Source organism: Notothenia coriiceps, unplaced genomic scaffold (genome assembly GCF_000735185.1).
Source record: "Notothenia coriiceps isolate Sejong01 unplaced genomic scaffold, NC01 NC01_scaffold00011214, whole genome shotgun sequence".
In the NCBI taxonomy this organism is placed as follows: Eukaryota; Metazoa; Chordata; class Actinopteri; order Perciformes; family Nototheniidae; genus Notothenia; species Notothenia coriiceps.
Window position 1 is genome coordinate 295,405 of NW_011343915.1, and position 18,659 is coordinate 314,063.

Sequence of the window (18,659 nt, forward strand, 5' to 3'; positions counted from 1 at the left end):
CAGATTTTCCAGCCAATGAAAGATGATGGAAAAACTTTCTTTGTCTCATTCGGTTACAATAAAAAGCATTATTATGAGTGCTGAGGAGTTCCTCAAAGAAATGTCCTTTAGTCCTCTGGTTTATACTCTTGTTGGTCATTTTGGCATCTTAAGGATTAGTAATAATATAATACAATAAAATTGGCACTTCCATTGAACTCTATAGTGATGTTTTTTCCACTTGCGTTATTCCAGAGAGGTCAAAGTCACAAGAGCAGCTACAGAACAACTTAGTGGCAAGGATTCAGTATCGTGCTTGAGGACACTTTTGTTGGCCAGATTGTGGGTTTCAATGAGTGGGAAGATGAAGAAAGCACCCTCGTTTTGAGACATATAAAATAGGGAAATGTTAATAACATGGCTCAGTCGGTAGTTGTAGGTTTAACTCTTTAGTCCAGAGCTTTCTGTTATCATTTGGTCCTTTTTAAGTCTTTGGTAAGGTATGTTTTTTACATCCGTTACAGTATCCTGGCTTTTTTGCACATTTTGTTTGTGTGTGTGCACATTATGTGCAGTCTGTGTGTCTATTGGGTAGATTTCTTAATTCCCAGAGTTTAGCCTCTGGCCTGCGGGGCAGTGTGGGGGACTGCGGAGGCCTGAGGGGGATCAGTGTAGATCAGAACAGATCAGTAGGGATCATTTGGGATCACTGGCCTTGTCTTTGATCTACTCATCCTATCATCTCACCATTCCCACACAATTCTCAAATGATTACCATACCAGGAATATTCAAACATGTTAGTGAACACATCTTTCAGACTGGAGACGTGTGCTTCTTGCAAATCACATTGAAAGTGTCCCATTTTCTATGCTTGTTAGCTCTTCTTCTTTGTAAAAAACAGGGCTAACAACTTAAACCTAATTTATTTTGTCTTATTTGTATCCGAGGAGAAGCAAATGGTTTATAACAAGTGTCGACTATAAATTTGCCAACTGAAAGTCGGGAAAGTCTCCAGCTGTGATGAGTCTCCAATTTTTGGTGCGATTCACAAAGTGACTATTTATGACATTGCCCATAAACCACAGAACAGGGGCTATAAAAATGCTCCGGAACCAAATGAGAAAAATTGGCCTCATGACTTAATCCATGCTAATGAGGACATCATTTTTCCTGTCATGGGGAGAAACCCTCCATAGAAGCTCTCTTAAGAGCCATTTCAACTACGCAGTACATAACAAAGTAAGTAACTTATGGCGTAGCTGTTGGAGGAAAACTTTAATGGAAATAACGAAAACAGCCTTTTTCTAAGGATGACCACAGCTTTTAGAATTGATACAGTTCTCAACCACACATCATCCGGATGCATTGAGAATAACCGCAGCTTGGAATAAGTGCGTTTTAACCATGAAGAGAATCTTGCAGTTACAGAGAGACGAACCTTTGTAGGTGCTCTTGCATCGGCTTCAAAATAAGCCACACCTTCCTAAATGCTAAGTACAAAAGAGATCCTTTTTATTTGCCAAGGTGCGGTGGATCCAGATGGGTTTTAGCATAGTTAAAAGTCGGGATTTTGTTTTATAGTCTCACTCGCAGAGAGGTGTTTGGGAGCCGATTGGTGCACGTGCTGGAGTGTATGGTTTAGTTATTTTCTGGGTGTAGGAAAGGCCTGATTCCTTCACAGCCTCGCAGGCCAGTACAAGTGTCTTGAAGCGGAGGAAAATATGTAGCATTTTCTCAGCAAATGAAGTAACTTAATTAATTAAGTTGGTATATTTGATTAGCTACAAGTGATTTATATTAGAATAAAGCTGGCTACCTTGTAAGCTCTTCATGTTTTGGGCGTAATGCAAAAAGGCAGTTGCTCCAAACGTGGCTGACCCTGTGTAGACGTGAGGGACCGGATCAAGTCAATGAGAGAAAGGGGAAACTCAATACAGGTCTGCATTCAAAACAGTCCCTGAACTCTGTGACCTTAGCCGGTCTCTTCCCCCCCCACCTTCCTCACACACTGAAAAACGCACACACACACTTATATAGCATTGCTTGGGGCAGAGCTGGTGTGAGAATGAGAGAGTGGGGGAGGTCAGGGGGTTGCGATGGTTGACTATGCTAATGCTGTTGTTAATGACTTTGCTGTGAGTGATAATTGATCGCGTTCATTACCATATTAACTTCTCTGCCCCCACCCTATCCAGAACCCCCCATTTCCCAGTCTCTCCCCATGCAGTAATGGATGCCCCCGTTTGATCCTTCAAATAATGAACTAATTAGCTTAATTAAAATCAATAGAGGTGCCAATACCGGGTTAGACATCTCATGGATGCCGTCTCTATCTGCAAGGGGAGGAATTTCTGAAGGAGTGGGTGAGGAAGGATGGATGTCAGGAAGTAAAAGGAGCAATACATACACATCAGGAATGGTGGGGAAAGAAGGTGAGGGGCTAAAGGGAGAAAAGTGAGAGTAATACACATTTTTAAGCAGAAATGTAGGTTTTTCCGATACAGGAAAAACAGCTAATATTTGCGACAGACCCTTTTTCTTGCCAGTAAACTATTTTGACATTCAGTTTTTTTTCCGGTGTATCGTAAACGCGTAGGAACCCAGGGTTGGTAAATATTAGAAAGCAGAGTTGATGGTGTGGATCAGTTTTAAAATAACTTTTTTTTTTCTCGAGTCTTGTGGCTTTTAGAAGATTATTTTTAATTGAAAGTTAATAAACTATGGTAATGGTCCAATTCCCTTTCAATGATGAGCTTTGATAATGAGCTGGAGCTATAAATACCTGTAACGGCTGCAGACTCATTTGACCCGGACATTCATGTGGATTGAAACCTGTCCCACTGAAGACAAAAGACAGATTTGAGTGCTTCTTATGTTTGTCCAGTGGGAAAGGGGACTAGAGGGGCACAAAAAAGGACAAACAGAAAAAGACGAACGAGTTATTAAGAAATAGAATGAGAAAAGAAAACGTGAGGTGCAAACACAAAGAAGGCGTAAATGGGATGATGGAGTTGCAATTTCTATGATGGTTAAATGTACAAATTAGTGGACAAGGGCGAAGACAAGAAAGCATGAAAGAAAGAGACATATCCGAGGAAAGGAGGGAGCCACAGAGAGCGGGAACTAAAGGAGAGAGGGAGAGAGGGAGAGAGGTTCCTAATGCTGATTTATGAGTGCTTGACGGTCGTTAGCTGGAATAAATGGCTTGTAGGAGTGGCTGCAGCATTACTCCCTGTACAGGATACTAAGTGCATTGTAAGGTCAGCCATAAGGCCAAACTTACATATGTAGTGCTCTGCCCTTGTAAACCTTTGTTAATATATCAGCTACAGGATGGGACTGTAACTAGTCCATCTGATACACCCGGATGACTGCGACTCCCTAACCTGCATGCTAATACATTTTGATTTTGAGACCAAACTTTAATGGACACAACTTTTATAGTTGGACACAAAAATCAAACGCACCTACTGTGTTTGGTGGTAACGATTTGCTTTTGCCAGAAAATGTATTTAACAAGTATAAATTATCATGATTTGATATCTTAATAAAATATTTATATACGATTTGATGACTCGGATGATGATTCAGAGTCTTGGCCAGGATTGCCTCGGCTCTCAACATTAATCTTTGCTAATAAAAATAATAGTTATTTGCCCCCACTGGTACAGGTTATGCTAACGCTTAGCATTTTGTGCTGATAAAAATAATCTTTATTTGCCGCTCGCTACAGTCCATGCTAATTCTTAGCATTTGGGGCGATATCTTGCAGAATTAACTTGCAAGCCATTAGCTTCTTCCAATGGTTCAGAGGTTAAGTTCATAAAAAAAAAGGTTATCATGCAAATGTTTTGCACATTCTCTACACAAGGCAGACATCTGCCATTGTGGGTTAGGAATGCTCCCTCATTAGGTTATTAGAAAGGTGTATTATATGAACTTTGTGTCTCCTTGAACCCTTTTAGAATCAAGTCTTGCATTGCTGTTGTAAACACAACTCCACTCTGCATATTTCAAGATAGGACAATATATTTTTTCAGAAGATTTCATAAGAAACGAGAATGTAGAATTCAAAACTGAATAAAATGGTCTGTGTACGGATTGTACATTGTTGAATGTTCCGTGCCTTTAAAGTATATTTTCAATATGAAACACACGCTGTATATAAGGCATTAGATGTGAGTATGTTTTTCCTGCAGGCTATCATCATAGTTGCATCACTTTACACTTGCATCAAGCTCACTCTGGACAAAATTAAAGTCCACATTTTTAGTACGCACTCACTATAAACATGCATCTCTTGACATAGTAGAAGAAGACGCTGGCGTGTTGCTTCTAGTCACCGTCACCATGAGTCGCATTATCTTTTTTTTCTTTATATTCCTCGCTTTCTGTTGTGATCTGGTGACTCACGCACACATGTTCCTGCTTTAGTTTTTTCTCCTCTGTTGCTTTTCAGTTGACCTAGCTCCAGACAAAAGGAATGGAAGGGAGCAGAGAAATGGAATGATTGCGTAAATGGAGGGCTATTTTCAGATAGAAAAGAAACAAGAAATGCAAAAGTGAGGAGGGGAAGGGGGAAAAGAAGAGGCGTGGGTGAGGGGCAAGTCGATGAGACGGGAGGAGACACGAGAATTTGACGAGGCTGGAAACAAAAGGCAAACAAAAGTAATTCACAGCGATTCTGTGAAGGACTATTGCTGGAATGAATTTGTTTCCCTTTTTCTTTCATACAGTAGAAGCACTGCTTGCATTTCTACTTTTAATATTAGCAGTCTTCAAGTAGTCTTTCTCGTATTGCTCTGCCACTCCTGCTGTCTTTCCTTCATGTTTGTATTAACTAGCTAAGTGATGTGATGCAACATCCATGTAATGGTCTCTGTTTTTCTCTGATTCGACCATTACTTTAAGCATAAAATATGTAGTAAAATGTCTAAGAACAACTAGATGTGTATAAAGTTATGCACATATTTTATCCCAAGTGTTTCCAATTTGTTTTAAAACACAGAGAAATCCCCCCGTAATTTTGTATATGCAATGTATCCTTTTATGGACATATTTAGTCTTTGTGATGTGTAAGAGTTGTGGTTTTATGTCAGAAATAGGTTTTTACACAATTTTTACGTAGATATTTGTCGTTTTTAATTAGATGAAGGCTTATAGTCATCAAATGTCAAGTTATCAGAACACAAGCTGAGTAAACTAAAGCAGGATTTGAGTTCCATTGGTGAAGCACAGATTTTTCTGGTGATACTGCTTTACTTATTGTTTTGTACTGGTTCAAGTCACCATGTCTGTTTTCTATAGATAGGAGGAGACCTCTGTGGATAATTTGGCTTCCTGTGAAAAGCTTTTGTCGTTTTAATTGAGACAACCCTTGTGTAAAATGACAGATTACGCTTTTAATAGTATATTTCCTCACCACTGTTAAATGGGATAGTTGCACTACACACACACACACACACACACACACACACACACACACACACACACACACACACACACACACACACACACACACACACACACACACACACACACACACACACACACACACACACACACACACACACACGCACTCCCTCCCTCTAACAAATGAGTTTACCGTGGTCACAACCTTCACAGAGCTCATTATCATAGATTGCAGGCCTTTTCATAAAGCGGAGACCACTGGTGACTGATTACTAGCTGGATGGTCATACACACATACATATATATATAGACACACACACACACACACACACACACACACACACACACACACACACACACACACACACACACACACACACACACACACTGATCCGTAATGAGACCTTATTCCGGACACCCCACCCAGCTGCCTGTAAATTACAGCCGCCACTCTGCCATACATACTTAATCAGCTAATGTTTTTTTATTCCTTTATTATTAATTTGCTCCTGTTTCTGATTTATCTAAAGCGCTCTGCATCACACCAATATTTTTGTCTCCTTTACAGTTCAGAGAGGCAGAGTAGGCCGTGTGCTTATTCATGTACTTAGGGGATTGCATCTGTAATGAATGGACTGGCTGTTTAGGCATACACAACACAGCCTACTACTCACCTTAATAATGTAAGCAGGTCGTAACTCCTGCTAACCCAAGGGTATATAAGGCACGCATACACACACACACATTTGCTCACCCAAACAGCCTACCTGAATTAGCCGCTGACCTCTGCTTATGCCAGGTCTTCTCGCTGTCACATTGCAGCTGCATTGGAATATGAATGTTTTCTGATTGGAGGAGAAAATCTTTTGTGTGTTTGTTTGACTGTTTGTTTGGTATGTTGTTTAGTACACACGTATTTAAGCCCACCTTATTTGAATAAGCAACGGTACACCATCAAATCCTTTAAAAAGAAACAGGATTTTAGTGCTTAAACATTTTTTTCCCGAATAAAATCTATTGTTCGCTTGAAAGCCTTATTTTGGGTTTTGTTGCTTGCAAACGATGGGTAACGTGAGGGATAATTGGAGAGTAGAGTGCTGGTGTTGTCAGAAAGCATTAATTAGCGTCATCTAAAATATTTTATCTTTGCTTAACATATAACATGTGCCTAAAAATAGCAAGTTATTCACACAGCAGATATAAAGGTAGTCGGTCTTTCTTCAGCATGCAGTACATGTTAACTTCACACAACATACATAAGATACATTTCAACTTTCCATCTGCACCAGCTCCCTTTTAGATGCACCTCTACCCCATATTCTTCATTCACGTAAACTCGAATTTGCACACATACCATTACTTAACACTAGCGTATGCATAATTGAAACACACGCTTATATTTAAAGCACACACACACACAGGACTGTGTTGACCTGTGAGTCATTGCTCTCGGCATTGATTTCCTTTTCCCAGAGTGACCCCTGTCACCACAGCAATAGAGTGGCCGATATTTCACCAGAACTGCTGTGTCTCTCTCTCAAGCCCCCCCCCCCTCTCTCTTTCTGTAAGTCTGACTCTTTATCTCTCTGTACTTCCCACTAACTCCCTCCACACATCTCCTAATTTGTTCTCCAATAATAGTCCTGATAGTAATCAAAAAGCTGGGTGACTGTAATTGTAAGGCTTCATTCATTTTGTAACATTATCTTATGTACAGTAACAGTATGAGTTGACCTTACAAAACCAAAATCTCCTCCACTAACCAACGTTCAGTCACAAAGAAACACAAAGAGTTATTCAGTATCACAAAACGAACAGTAGTCTCTGTGTGTTTAAGTATGCTCATGTACTCTTTATCTATGAACTCAACTTTCTCTTCAATTCAATGGCCTTCTTTCAGAGCGAGTGACTTCCTGTGCCACTATTGCGTCAAATGCTTTTATCCCCAAACCGGACAGCTATATTAAGTCATTAGAGTAATCATAATTCAATTAGATTTTAGATTATTTTCCTCTTTATTTGATTTTGTCATCTTTTTTAATTAGATTTTTGTTATTTGTGTTCCGTTTTGAAAAAGAGGAAAGCAGACTTTTCCCTTGAATTAATAGTTTTTTCAGTCTCAAACTGAAATGAAGACCTTGTCTTTTGCTGCCATGGTCTTTAAGATGCTTCAAGTTGAACATTTCTTAATCTCCTCATGTCTGTGACTAATGAATAATAATTGCTGTACATGCCCCATGTGACTCAATAATGTGGATGTAATTTCATATCTCCCCCAGGTGTCTGAGGCTGATCTGAGGACTTTGTTTCTGGATGAGCTTGTTGGACCTGCGGCTAACATCCCACACAGGTATGTGTAGTTACAGCCACACTCAGATTCCCCCCTCATCAACAAGGCTTCTTTCCCCAGGTAAAAGTTTACCCTTGACTAAAATGACTTATAACTTCTTAAGAATAACTTTATGAATCGCCAACACACACATGCAGGTCCCAGTGTAGATAGAGGTAACAGAGTCGGCCTCGGGGACTCTGCCTCTCCTCGGGGGGGGTTGAGCTCCTCGGGGAGTCGCTGGAACATCTCTGTCCCCCTTGGCAATATGCAAATCCCTATATGATATTTGCCACCATGCAGAGCTCCAAGGCCCCTGAAGACTTGTTCTGTTTCTACTTTCTGGAAAGGCAGATTTTCATTCTAGGTTTTGCACATTTTGACAATGAAAGAAGCATTTTCTGAATCTAAATGGTCATCCTCATACATATGTGCCTATTCCAGATGTTTACATCCTTAGCTAGACGCCTGGACTCACCAACTGAGTCAACTTTTATATATGTTGAGCTTCGGCTGGAAAGTAACTTCCTTTAGCAGCCGAGCAAACTCTGATTTTGTCATTAAAAGTATCCTGCAGAAAAAACATTGAATTAAATTTACCTTATTTTGCAACCATACACATTAACACTACTTTTTAACCTCAATTTTCCATTGATGTCTTGCACTGACAGCATTGATAATATATAGCATTATAAACCTGAATACTGTAAATGTAATGGGGTAAAAACAATATTTGCCTCTGAGACGTAGAGTAAATGGAAATAGTTTGATGAAGTACCTCACCAAAGTATTTGAGTAAATATACTTTGTTACAGTAAGTGACAACATGGATAATAATACATTTCTGTCCTAGACTACATTGTAGAAGTTGGCATTGTAAGGTTTAGTGTGATTACATGAAATAAATCAAATGCCTTGCAAACATAAAATTCCATTCAATATTGTTTTATTCAGAAGCTGTAATATGAAAAATAGGAACACAGGCAAATACGGTTAGACGTTACCAGTCAGTAGTTTGACAGCTTGCAGTGCTGCCAATTAAACTTGAGCAGGAATTGGTGGTCTGGCACAATTTGGCACAATTGAGTTTGCGGCTGCGGTTTCTTTGCCGTTCCTGCGAGAGGCACCGAAGGGCGTGATGGATCCTCCGTCAGCGTGCCAGCTGTCAGAGGCGCGGGGATTTGCATCACACCTTGAGCGTTTTAAATGGCTGCACATATTATAATAATAAAAAAAATGAAATGAGTAAATCAGGACTCATGACAGGCAGGTTGAAACAGTGGGTGAGTGTGTGTGTTTCTTGCCACCAGCGTCAACATTAAACACATCAGATTGAAGCCACCCTCCAGGGTAGCATCACTCAGCCAGGTGTGTGTGAGTGTGTGTGTGTGTGTGTGTGTGTGTGTGTGTGTGTAAATGTGAGCATGGTGAAACCTAAGTCTTTTATCTACTTTTCTTTTTCCTCTGGTTTTTTGTTTATCTACAGATTTATTTATATATTAAAGCTGTGCAGAACACACTCTCACACACAGATTGATCTATCGATGTATTGATGTGTGAGTGGGTGTCAGTATTTTATTTTCCCACTTCCTTCCCATTGTTTAATTATTTCCCCTAGTATGATATCCTGCAGAGTTTTTCACACTTGAGTTAGTGCTGTTTTCCTTTTCCAAAAGCAGTCAAATGCTGAAAGTTAGTTAGGTAAAAAGAAAAAGCTTTGACAGAATATCCTGATTCTCATTTGGGACCGGTAGGAACTTACTTTATTTCCACTCCAGCACTATCCCTCAGTGTAACTGTTCTAATTCAACTGAAAACTTTTCTTTGTTCTGAAGTGATAAGATATTTAGGCTTGGGAGACTGGAGCTTCATTATTGCTACATTATTATTTTCCTGCTTGTGTTTCTATTGTCCAGCTGTTTAGCCGACAGTCTCCCGATTCTTCTCTCCCCATTTATTTTGTATTGTTCAAGGTCTCCAGAAGATGCCCATTGCTTTGTATCTCTGACTCTATTTCTCCACTCTGTTTCTCTCCCTCTCTCCCACTTCTCTCTCAGGACGGGAGGAGGATATGTCTCTTTTTCTCCATATTGACTTTCCCAGGTCAGGCTCCTCTTCTCCTATTAGGCCAAGCTAGCTGATCAATACGCCGGCCTGGTGGGCTGCTGTGTGGACATGCAGACAGGCAGACACAGCGGGCCGTGCCCCGGCCAAGTGCCACGCTCATTAACACTCACACAGCAGGAAATATACAGTATACATACCAATCACACTCTCTCAAAAAATGGATTTATATATACAATTCATAATAATACAGCTGATTCTAGAAACAATTCAAGATTCAAAGATTGTTTTTGTCATATGCAGACTAGCTAGGCAAACAAATATTTAGACTCCTCCAACAGTGCAACACACATTATACTTAAGACATAAGAAGTGCAAGTCGAACAATGGTGCGAGTTAAATGCAGGAACAAGCAACTATATACATAGAATAAAAATGAACAGAAAGTTAAATGCAACTCCTACATTTCTACAATCTGTAATAAAAAACTCACACATCTGAACACAACTAATGCCAAAATCAATCAACCAATCAATCATGTATAAATCTATAAATCGTCATGCACTTGGTGGCTTCCCTGTCAAATGTGAAGATGCAACTCCTCTCCTCTCCTCCCCTGCTGTTTTCTCAGCTGGTGAGTTGTGACATCTGCAGTGCTGCATGGATAAGCAGCTGCCAGAGATGGAGGGGGGGAGTGCCGTGGAAGACAATGCAGGAGAGAAGGGAAGAAGAGGGAGGGGTGCAGGGCACTGTCAACCAGCAACAGTTAGGTGTACCGCAGGGGGAGACAGGATGGTGTGTGTGTGCCCATGCACATGTGTGTGTGTGTAAATGGCAGCGTGCCAGGCGGTGCCATCTGGCTGCTTGACAGAGCTCTTCTCATTAACAGGGGGGTTAATTGCTGTGGCAGCACCCAGGCTGTGTCAAACATCACCCTGGGGACACGGAGGCAACAGACGATCTACATGTTTGTGTACGCACACGCACAAATGAGTGTGTGTTTAAGCATTAAACTCGGCACTGGGAATCTAAAAGCGCTTTTCTCTACGTAAAAGTGTTAAACAGCAGCCTGCAGTAAATTAGCCGTGGCATATGAAGAGGGCAGCGGAGGGGACCCACCTGTGTCCTGTGTGCATGCATGTGTGTAAGTGTGTGTGCGCTTGTTGTGCAAGTATGCCAGGCTACATGCATGTTTATATTATTCTTATGAATTATGTCTTGTTGCTGTAATGATGTAGAAAGAATTGGGTTTACACAGCCAATGTCTATAGCCCTGAGGGCAAACACACACACACACACACACACACACACACACACACACACACACACACACACACACACACACACACACACACACACACACGGCAGGGGGAAGGGGTGGCAATTTGCATGTTATTACTGCATATTCATGACTAATTTTGTTAGCCTTGCCTAATAGGCCTGAGTGACAGCTTGAGATATCGAGAGTCGACTTTAATATCACACACACTCACGGTGACACACACACATACAGACACACACCCTGCTCTCTGTCCGCACAGTAATCATAACAACACTTAGGGCTCTAAATCGGAATTCCCTGTTCATCTGTTGGTTTGACATTGTGTCATTTGTTTAGCACAACTGCTTTATTGTATATAACAATATGGTAAATCATATAACCTCATTTGTTACATGCATAATCATGACCTGATATGCACCCACACATGCACGCATATTCACACATTAAATCACATGAATACATTTGCATTGTGACTTGTTGCAGGTCACATTGTTTTTGTATTAATTTCCCGAAAACTAGTGAAAAAACTATAAAATGCAGCCTCTACCTGTCGTATTAAATTCAGTTTCATCCATTAACGGTGCAGAAAATAGAACCTTACGTACCATTAAGTAATACAAACTGTGCTTATTTTCTTGGATTTTTCAATCTTTGTTGACTTCAAAGCTGGGTGTGTGTGCATATGTGTGTTTAATAAGAATACTTGGCCAAGACAAAGTGATGTTCCTTATCTCAGCTAGTGAGTGTTTTCCGTCGTGCACACAGCACTCTAACCATCCCTCTGTGAAGGTGAAAATAAGGATGAAATTGGCTGCAGTTGCTTTTCATTCAAAAACCCTCTTTCCATTTACAACTAGTTCCCATTTCAAACCATTCGTCATTTAATAATCTCTACTAAATGTGGGCTGATTTTAAGTATTTCTTCAAAGAACTGACAAGAAAATAAGTTTTGCAAATGCTAATGTGTAGACCAAGCTTTTCCCTCCCTTAAAAAGGCCCTAAAATAATCATGTTTTAATGCAACTGTAGAAGGATTGCTATTTGTGCATATCTTTGGGGAAAGATTGTCTTTGTCCACACATTTATATACATAATAAAGGCTTCTCTGCATGCTTAGGAGTACACTTAACATTCTTTTTTAAAACAGATTTTCTTAGTGAAATGCTCGGCAAAGTGATAATTCATAACAAAGGAACACTGTAGTTAGAGTGGAATAAAAAAAAAAAAGGGAATAGATAGCGCGGCAGCACACACTCCATTCCCTTCTAGACACAGAAACAGACTGTAATCTAAAGTCAGTTTGTTCACACTCTCCTCTGTGGCTTTTACTCCATTTGACTGAAAAGTTGTTTTTTTTCCTGAAGTGAAAGATTTAACTCTCAGCGCTCTCTATCCACTCACATGTCACTTTTGTCAAATCTTGCCTTTCCTTCCCTGCTTGCTGCGAACGTGTAGACACGCTTGATCAAATGTGAGTTTAACATTTTTAATCTGCGCAAAGTTTCATCAGAATAACTCATCTCAGGAGGCTGGTAAATATGAATGTGTGTGTGTGTGTGTGTGTGTGTGTGTGATTGTGAAGAGTACTGCAGAATTGTGTGATCTTTTTTTCTTTCTCCTTCCATCTTGGGTGTGTGACAGCTGTCACTGGTGACTCAGAAAGGTGTCTGGGCAGAGTTAACATATTTTCACTGCCGGGATCTCACGCCTACTGCGGTATACACACACACACACACACACACACACACACACACACACACACACACACACACAGTTGCTCTCACCTAGCACAAATTTCACCAGGCTCAGCATCTCTTTGCTTCTCTTGAATTAGATTTTTCTCATAAAGCACATATTACATTTTGTACACACGGCATGCTGTTCATATAGCGGATTGCTTATTTATATATTACTTTAGGTCAGAGAGCATTACATGAATTAATAAAGCATCTTAATTACAGTAACTGTCAAGGTTGACTTAGCTTTGTCTCATTTTAAATGCAGTAAACCAGTATCAAGAGTGGCCTTGAAAATAACGACTGTATTGAGATCATATAAAGATATTTAACATATTCAATACACATACTGGAAATGGTACCAGGGAATATACTGGCAGCTTAAATTGAATATAATTACAGGAAGTGAGCCACCAGTACAACCTGTTTTGAATTCCCCGTTTTTTCCTGTTATTATTTGTCATTTATCTTCGTCTCTTTTCTTTTTCTCTCTGTTGTTCTGCTCCAGCTCTGTCTCCTTGGTTCAGATCACATCGGAGTTAGAAGACTTGAAAATCCAGTTGCAAACCAAGGACATGGTCATCTGTGATCTGGAGAGGACGCTCAGAGAGAATTCCCAGCAGAAGCAAAAGGTAATCAACCAAAGGTATTTCAAACTACAGGATCACTCACTACACAAAATGTCATCTAGATATTGCCCAATCTTTTGACATCTGCCTTATTATTAAGATCATTTAGCTTTCTTAATATTTCCTATTTCTCAAATGTAATTGAATGCAGTTCATTGCATACACCTACATGCTATTTGGTTCAATCAAGTGTTTTTCCGTACATGAGACAGACATGAACAAAGAAACTAATTCCTATCATTTTAGCCTATTATTTTCATAGCAGTTTTAAGACTGCCCACACAATTAAATGACTTGTTAAGGTGATTTCTCTGCAGAGTGCTTGTTATTGTTTAGAAGGCTGTCTGAGGAGTGGAGTTTTTCTTTTCTTTTTACGATATTGGTTTGGCAGCTGTGCTGGAAGCGCTCCATGTGCAGCCAGGTTTAACAGGAAGCCGAGGCGTGTGTGATGAATTACCGGCATATCTCAGAGCCGGGGGTAACAAACATGGCGTCGCCGGCCGGGATTAAAAGGGAGAGTTTTTTTACGGCCTTCCCACACCTCCTTACAGGGTGTCACTAAATTATACCCACCGCTGTTTTACTGTCTTCTGTGGCTTACGGTTAAGACACGCGTAAATACACACAGGCTTGCAGAAATGCACACAGACATACGCACGCGTGCATTTGTGCTTGTGGTAAACCCGGCTTGTTGGTTGTTTATGTGTGTGTTGGCTGGTTACTGTTTGTTTATGCTGCTTGTGAGTTGTCTCATTTGCACTGCAGCTAATTAGTGGTTTGTGTGATTACACAGCCTAAGAGAAACAAGCGGAGTAACTGGAGCTTGTTCTGTTAATTATATTTTCAACAAATGTTGATATATCTTTTCATTCTGCCTGTGTTTCTGTTTAACTGGTACATCTGCAATGCAGATGCACGGATAGTTCTTTTGGCACAGACTCGTGTACACACACACTTAATAAAGATGATTGCCACAGAATCTCATCTCTGTTCGTTAGCAGTAAGCCAGTTTGTGTATAACGCAAAACATTCCCAGAATCTGACATCTATGAGGCCCAATTAAAACAAATGATATCCGTAGCAATGGAAATAAAGGCATGTGTACAACGTTATCCCTTTGAATTAGTCAGTGTAGAAGGTTTTCATCTTTAATGATATGGGGATGACTAACATGGTTGAAGTGTTTCCTTTACATAACCCATGCCGTTATCCTCTCTGTGACCCGGTGGCTCCTCTTTACAGTCTGACCCTGACCTGTCTCGTAAAAAACAAAAAAAGTGTAGAATTCAAGTAAAAAAGGCTGTTTTACTTTAGCCGGACTAGCTATAAACATGTATGTCATGGTATATGACGATCTACAATAACTACTAAAAGTTGTTTAACAAAAGAGTTGAATAAATGATTACTGAATATAGATAGATAGTGAGACTCATCTTCCTCTGAGATAATGTTTAACTGTTGAACTCCCTCCGGGCCCAGACTGCAGCCCAGACACTGGAGAGCCGTGAGAGGCTGGAGCTCCTGCAGAGCGAGCTCTCATGTCTGCAGAAGATCCACAAAGACAACATGAAGGAGATCACAGAGAGAGGCGTCTGCATCACCAAACTGCAGGCGGCCTCTGAGCTGCTGCGACTACAAGAGGGCGCTGACACACGCACTCAGGTGGGCACAGTGTGGAGCAAGGATTCAGATCTTTTGCTTTTACATTGTACAACAATGTTCAAATACTCCTTTGGAAGTGTTTGAACTCTGAATTGTAATCAGATGCGCCAGCCTCTCACTGCTCTCAAGTAAGATCACTTAAGCTAAATTAATTTATAGCAACAACAAAAGTTGGGGAACAAAATGTACCCTGACTGATATTTTATTATATTCATTATATATACAGTATATGAATAATCTTGACCCGAAACAAAGCAATTAATAACACTTGAAATTGAAATTAATGAAAGAAAATACTGCATTAGAATTGTATTAAGTACTGCAGTTCATATCGTATTTGTGTACAAGTTTGTGTCTTAAGTAAAAGCACAAATTCAGGAGTAAAATGTACCCTTTGAGTGTATTTTATTATATTTTATAACATATGTTTTTTGAACAATCATGAACGGCAAACAAGCTAATTTGTAAATCTAACATGTGTTGTATTAGCAATCTAAAGCAGCATACAATATAAATACTTTGAGCTGTTTAAAGGGATGTTGCCTAGCAATGGGCCTCTTGATGTCTTCATTTGAGAGGAAGTGACTTGCACCTCATTTGTTTTTACATAATACACCATGTGACTGCCTTCACCTTTTTCCTGACTAGCTCTCCAAGCTGGATGAAAGAGCGAGGAAGCTTCAGGAGGAACTTGGGAGGAAAGAGGAGGAATGGAGGCAGAGAGAAAACGAGCAGAGACTGAAATATGAAAAGGCCCATGCTCAGGCTGTTGGACCGTGGGCCAAAAAGGCAGATGTCCTGAAATCTGAGGCGAGTTGACATATGATCTATTGTTTTAACCGAACTCCACAATGGGTCATAAGTACACGTGGCTGCATGTGATATTATTTACTTGCTTCCTTCGTTCGAATTGTTGTGTATGAAATGATTCTCTTTCCCCCGTGAACTCAAAATATCCCCCCTTCATCCACAATTAAAAGATGACTAGAATCATTCAATTGCGATTTTAATAATGTTTAGAAAAGTTTCTCCTTGTTTGAACTCAGAATATTTTCATTTTTTACTTTTTATTCTCGAGGCTCTGACTTAGACGGAAAACTTTAAGTCTTATTTTTTACGATACAGCTTTCCTAATTGAGCAGTTTGTTTACTTACAGCTCGGCACAAGACAGCATATTTACACGCGCTTACGCAGACTTGTACAAAAAAAGAAAAACAGCAAAACACTTCACCTTAATTCAGACCTCAGACACTCTCCCCCCCTCCACCCCCCTCCTTCCTTCCATCCTGCCATCTCCACAATCGCAAAATATTGATTTGAGGAGCTGGGGGGGGGGGTTGCACGATTGCGGCCGCATATTAATACGAACGGGCCGCTCTTCGTCTCTCCTCTATACTTTAAGATCCTCATATCTTCATAATTGATTAATGTTCCTTTGTGAAGTGGGGATGAATAATACATTAGTGGGTCTGCTGCACCCTCAGGCTGATGAGAAAATGTTTAATTTCAGTAAATGTAGCGCTGCCTCTCTCTTTCATTTTCCCTCTCTGGTTATTTGTGAGTGTTGGAGTGTGTTTGTGAGTTTTCACTCGCGAGCCGAAGACTAGAGGAGTGTTGTTGATTTGCTCCTTTCGTGTTTACTGTCGGCCCGAAGTGCATGTTAAGCATCACAAACAAAAGGCGGCATCTGTATTTGTGAATGAATAAATTGGTGGAATGAGCGCAGCATTGTTCCATTAACTCATATAACTGTTACAAGCTGTTTGCCATCAAAAGAAGAAATCAACCCTTTGGACATCTCTGCACACGTTGCGTCAGAACGCCCTGCGAACATCGGCTGCTACGGTGTCCATCGGCAATCAGTGAGAGCGTGCAAATGTTGTATAAACCCTCCTGATGGGGACAAGAGGCTCTTCAGCAGCCTGGAAAGGTGCCAGGAGGGTGACATATGTCTGTCGCTGTGACTGGCACGGGCTGGCTCTGTTTAACAATGCTAATTATGCTAAACACGTGCTAATGATGATGATTAAGGGGTTTAAGAGCTACAGCATGGCATGTTGCGTGTGGACGGGTGGGGTGTCTGGCACCTGATGGTGAGCATCTGTGGGTAGAATAAATAAATGAAGCGCGCACACACACACACACACACACACACACACACACACACACACACACACACACACACACACACACACACACACACACACACACACACACACACCCACAGGTCTCTCTTCATGCCTACTTAGCCTCGCTTCATTTTCATTTTGAACTTGTGCCAATGATGATCTATACGCAGGCACAGCTTCATCCGTACACACTGAGCGCTAATTGAATAAATAATTTGTATCCGTTAACAAGCAGCCTAATTAGTTATGCTAATCAGCCTAGATAACCCAATTAACCTCATAGAGTGTGTGTTTATGTGTGGGTGTGGATTTCTCTGCCTGAGAGCATATCAGAGACACTTAAGAAAACACATTTGCCTAATTAACTCTCAATGACATAATCAAGCATTTATGTTTTTTTCATGATTTTATTGTTCTACTTTTGAATGCCAGATAATAGCCTTTCCACACCAAAGGAATACATGGGACTTAATTCATGTTAACGGTGTTTTCCACATATGAGAGGATAAATGCCTTTATGCACATTTCTGTTTGCCTTCTGCCAGTTAGATCCACATGGACATGTATATTCTTACAATTATTATGGTAGTTTAAACAGAGTGTATATTTTTTCAGGGAATGTCTGCCTGTTCCATTAGTTTATGTCCTTGGAAATACAATTTGGCCTCAAGTTCTCTCCGTTTATTTAAAACCTTCAGTCAGCGTTCCCATCCTAATAGTGAGCTGTGTTTCCTCTCGTTTAGCTTCACCACTCATTATCCGGGCCATGTGGAAGAGACAGTGTTTAGAGAGGAGAGGGGGAGAGAGAGAGGGAGGGGGAAAATGAGAAAACGCCAGCTCAAAGCCCAAAGATAGAGGGAATGAATGAGTGACTGAAAGAGAAAGAATGTAGATTTTCTTTGAACCTGACCACAGCTCCTTGTGCTTCTAATGAATGCTGGGAAGCTAAGGGAGGGAGACACCCAGACAAGACTGTCTTTGTTGTGCCTGTGCGAGGGAGAGAGTCACACACAGATAGACGTACAGAGAGAGAGAGAACACAACAGATTTATGTCTTACAGGAAGTCTCCCAGATTTGTGGTGTCGCACAACCGCCTACCCGAGTCAACTCCATGCTCTGGCTTTTAATCAACAGTCAGAGTTCATGCGTACACACACTTGTATTTACTGGGTATTCATGTTCATGGGTGTATCTGTTTGGCTCTCTGGCATGGTTCTCTGCACCTGTGTTTGCATAGGTGCGCCAGTGTTTGCATATTCTTCAATTAAAACATAACCTCAGAATGTTTTGACATGATAATAAGAGTTACAAGGTGTGTCGAACAAGTCTTACAGTCACCTATACATACATTCATTTGGATTACCTTTTTTTATTATTATTTTAATTATTTTAAACAGTTTAAACAAATACTGAAATTACTATGACCCGGGGCCA

General features: G+C 40.5%; 1 protein-coding gene across 1 annotated transcript in view; it reads left to right on the forward strand.

Moving 5' to 3' along the window:
• LOC104946591 (trichohyalin-like) overlaps positions 1–18,659 on the forward strand; it is a 70,403-nt gene that overhangs the window by 5,742 nt on the left and 46,002 nt on the right. The window contains exons 3-6 of the mRNA XM_010772458.1: positions 7,672–7,742; positions 13,312–13,435; positions 14,912–15,094; positions 15,743–15,904. Coding sequence (XP_010770760.1) covers positions 7,672–7,742; positions 13,312–13,435; positions 14,912–15,094; positions 15,743–15,904 — 540 coding nt within the window. The remainder of the gene's footprint in view (positions 1–7,671; positions 7,743–13,311; positions 13,436–14,911; positions 15,095–15,742; positions 15,905–18,659) is intronic.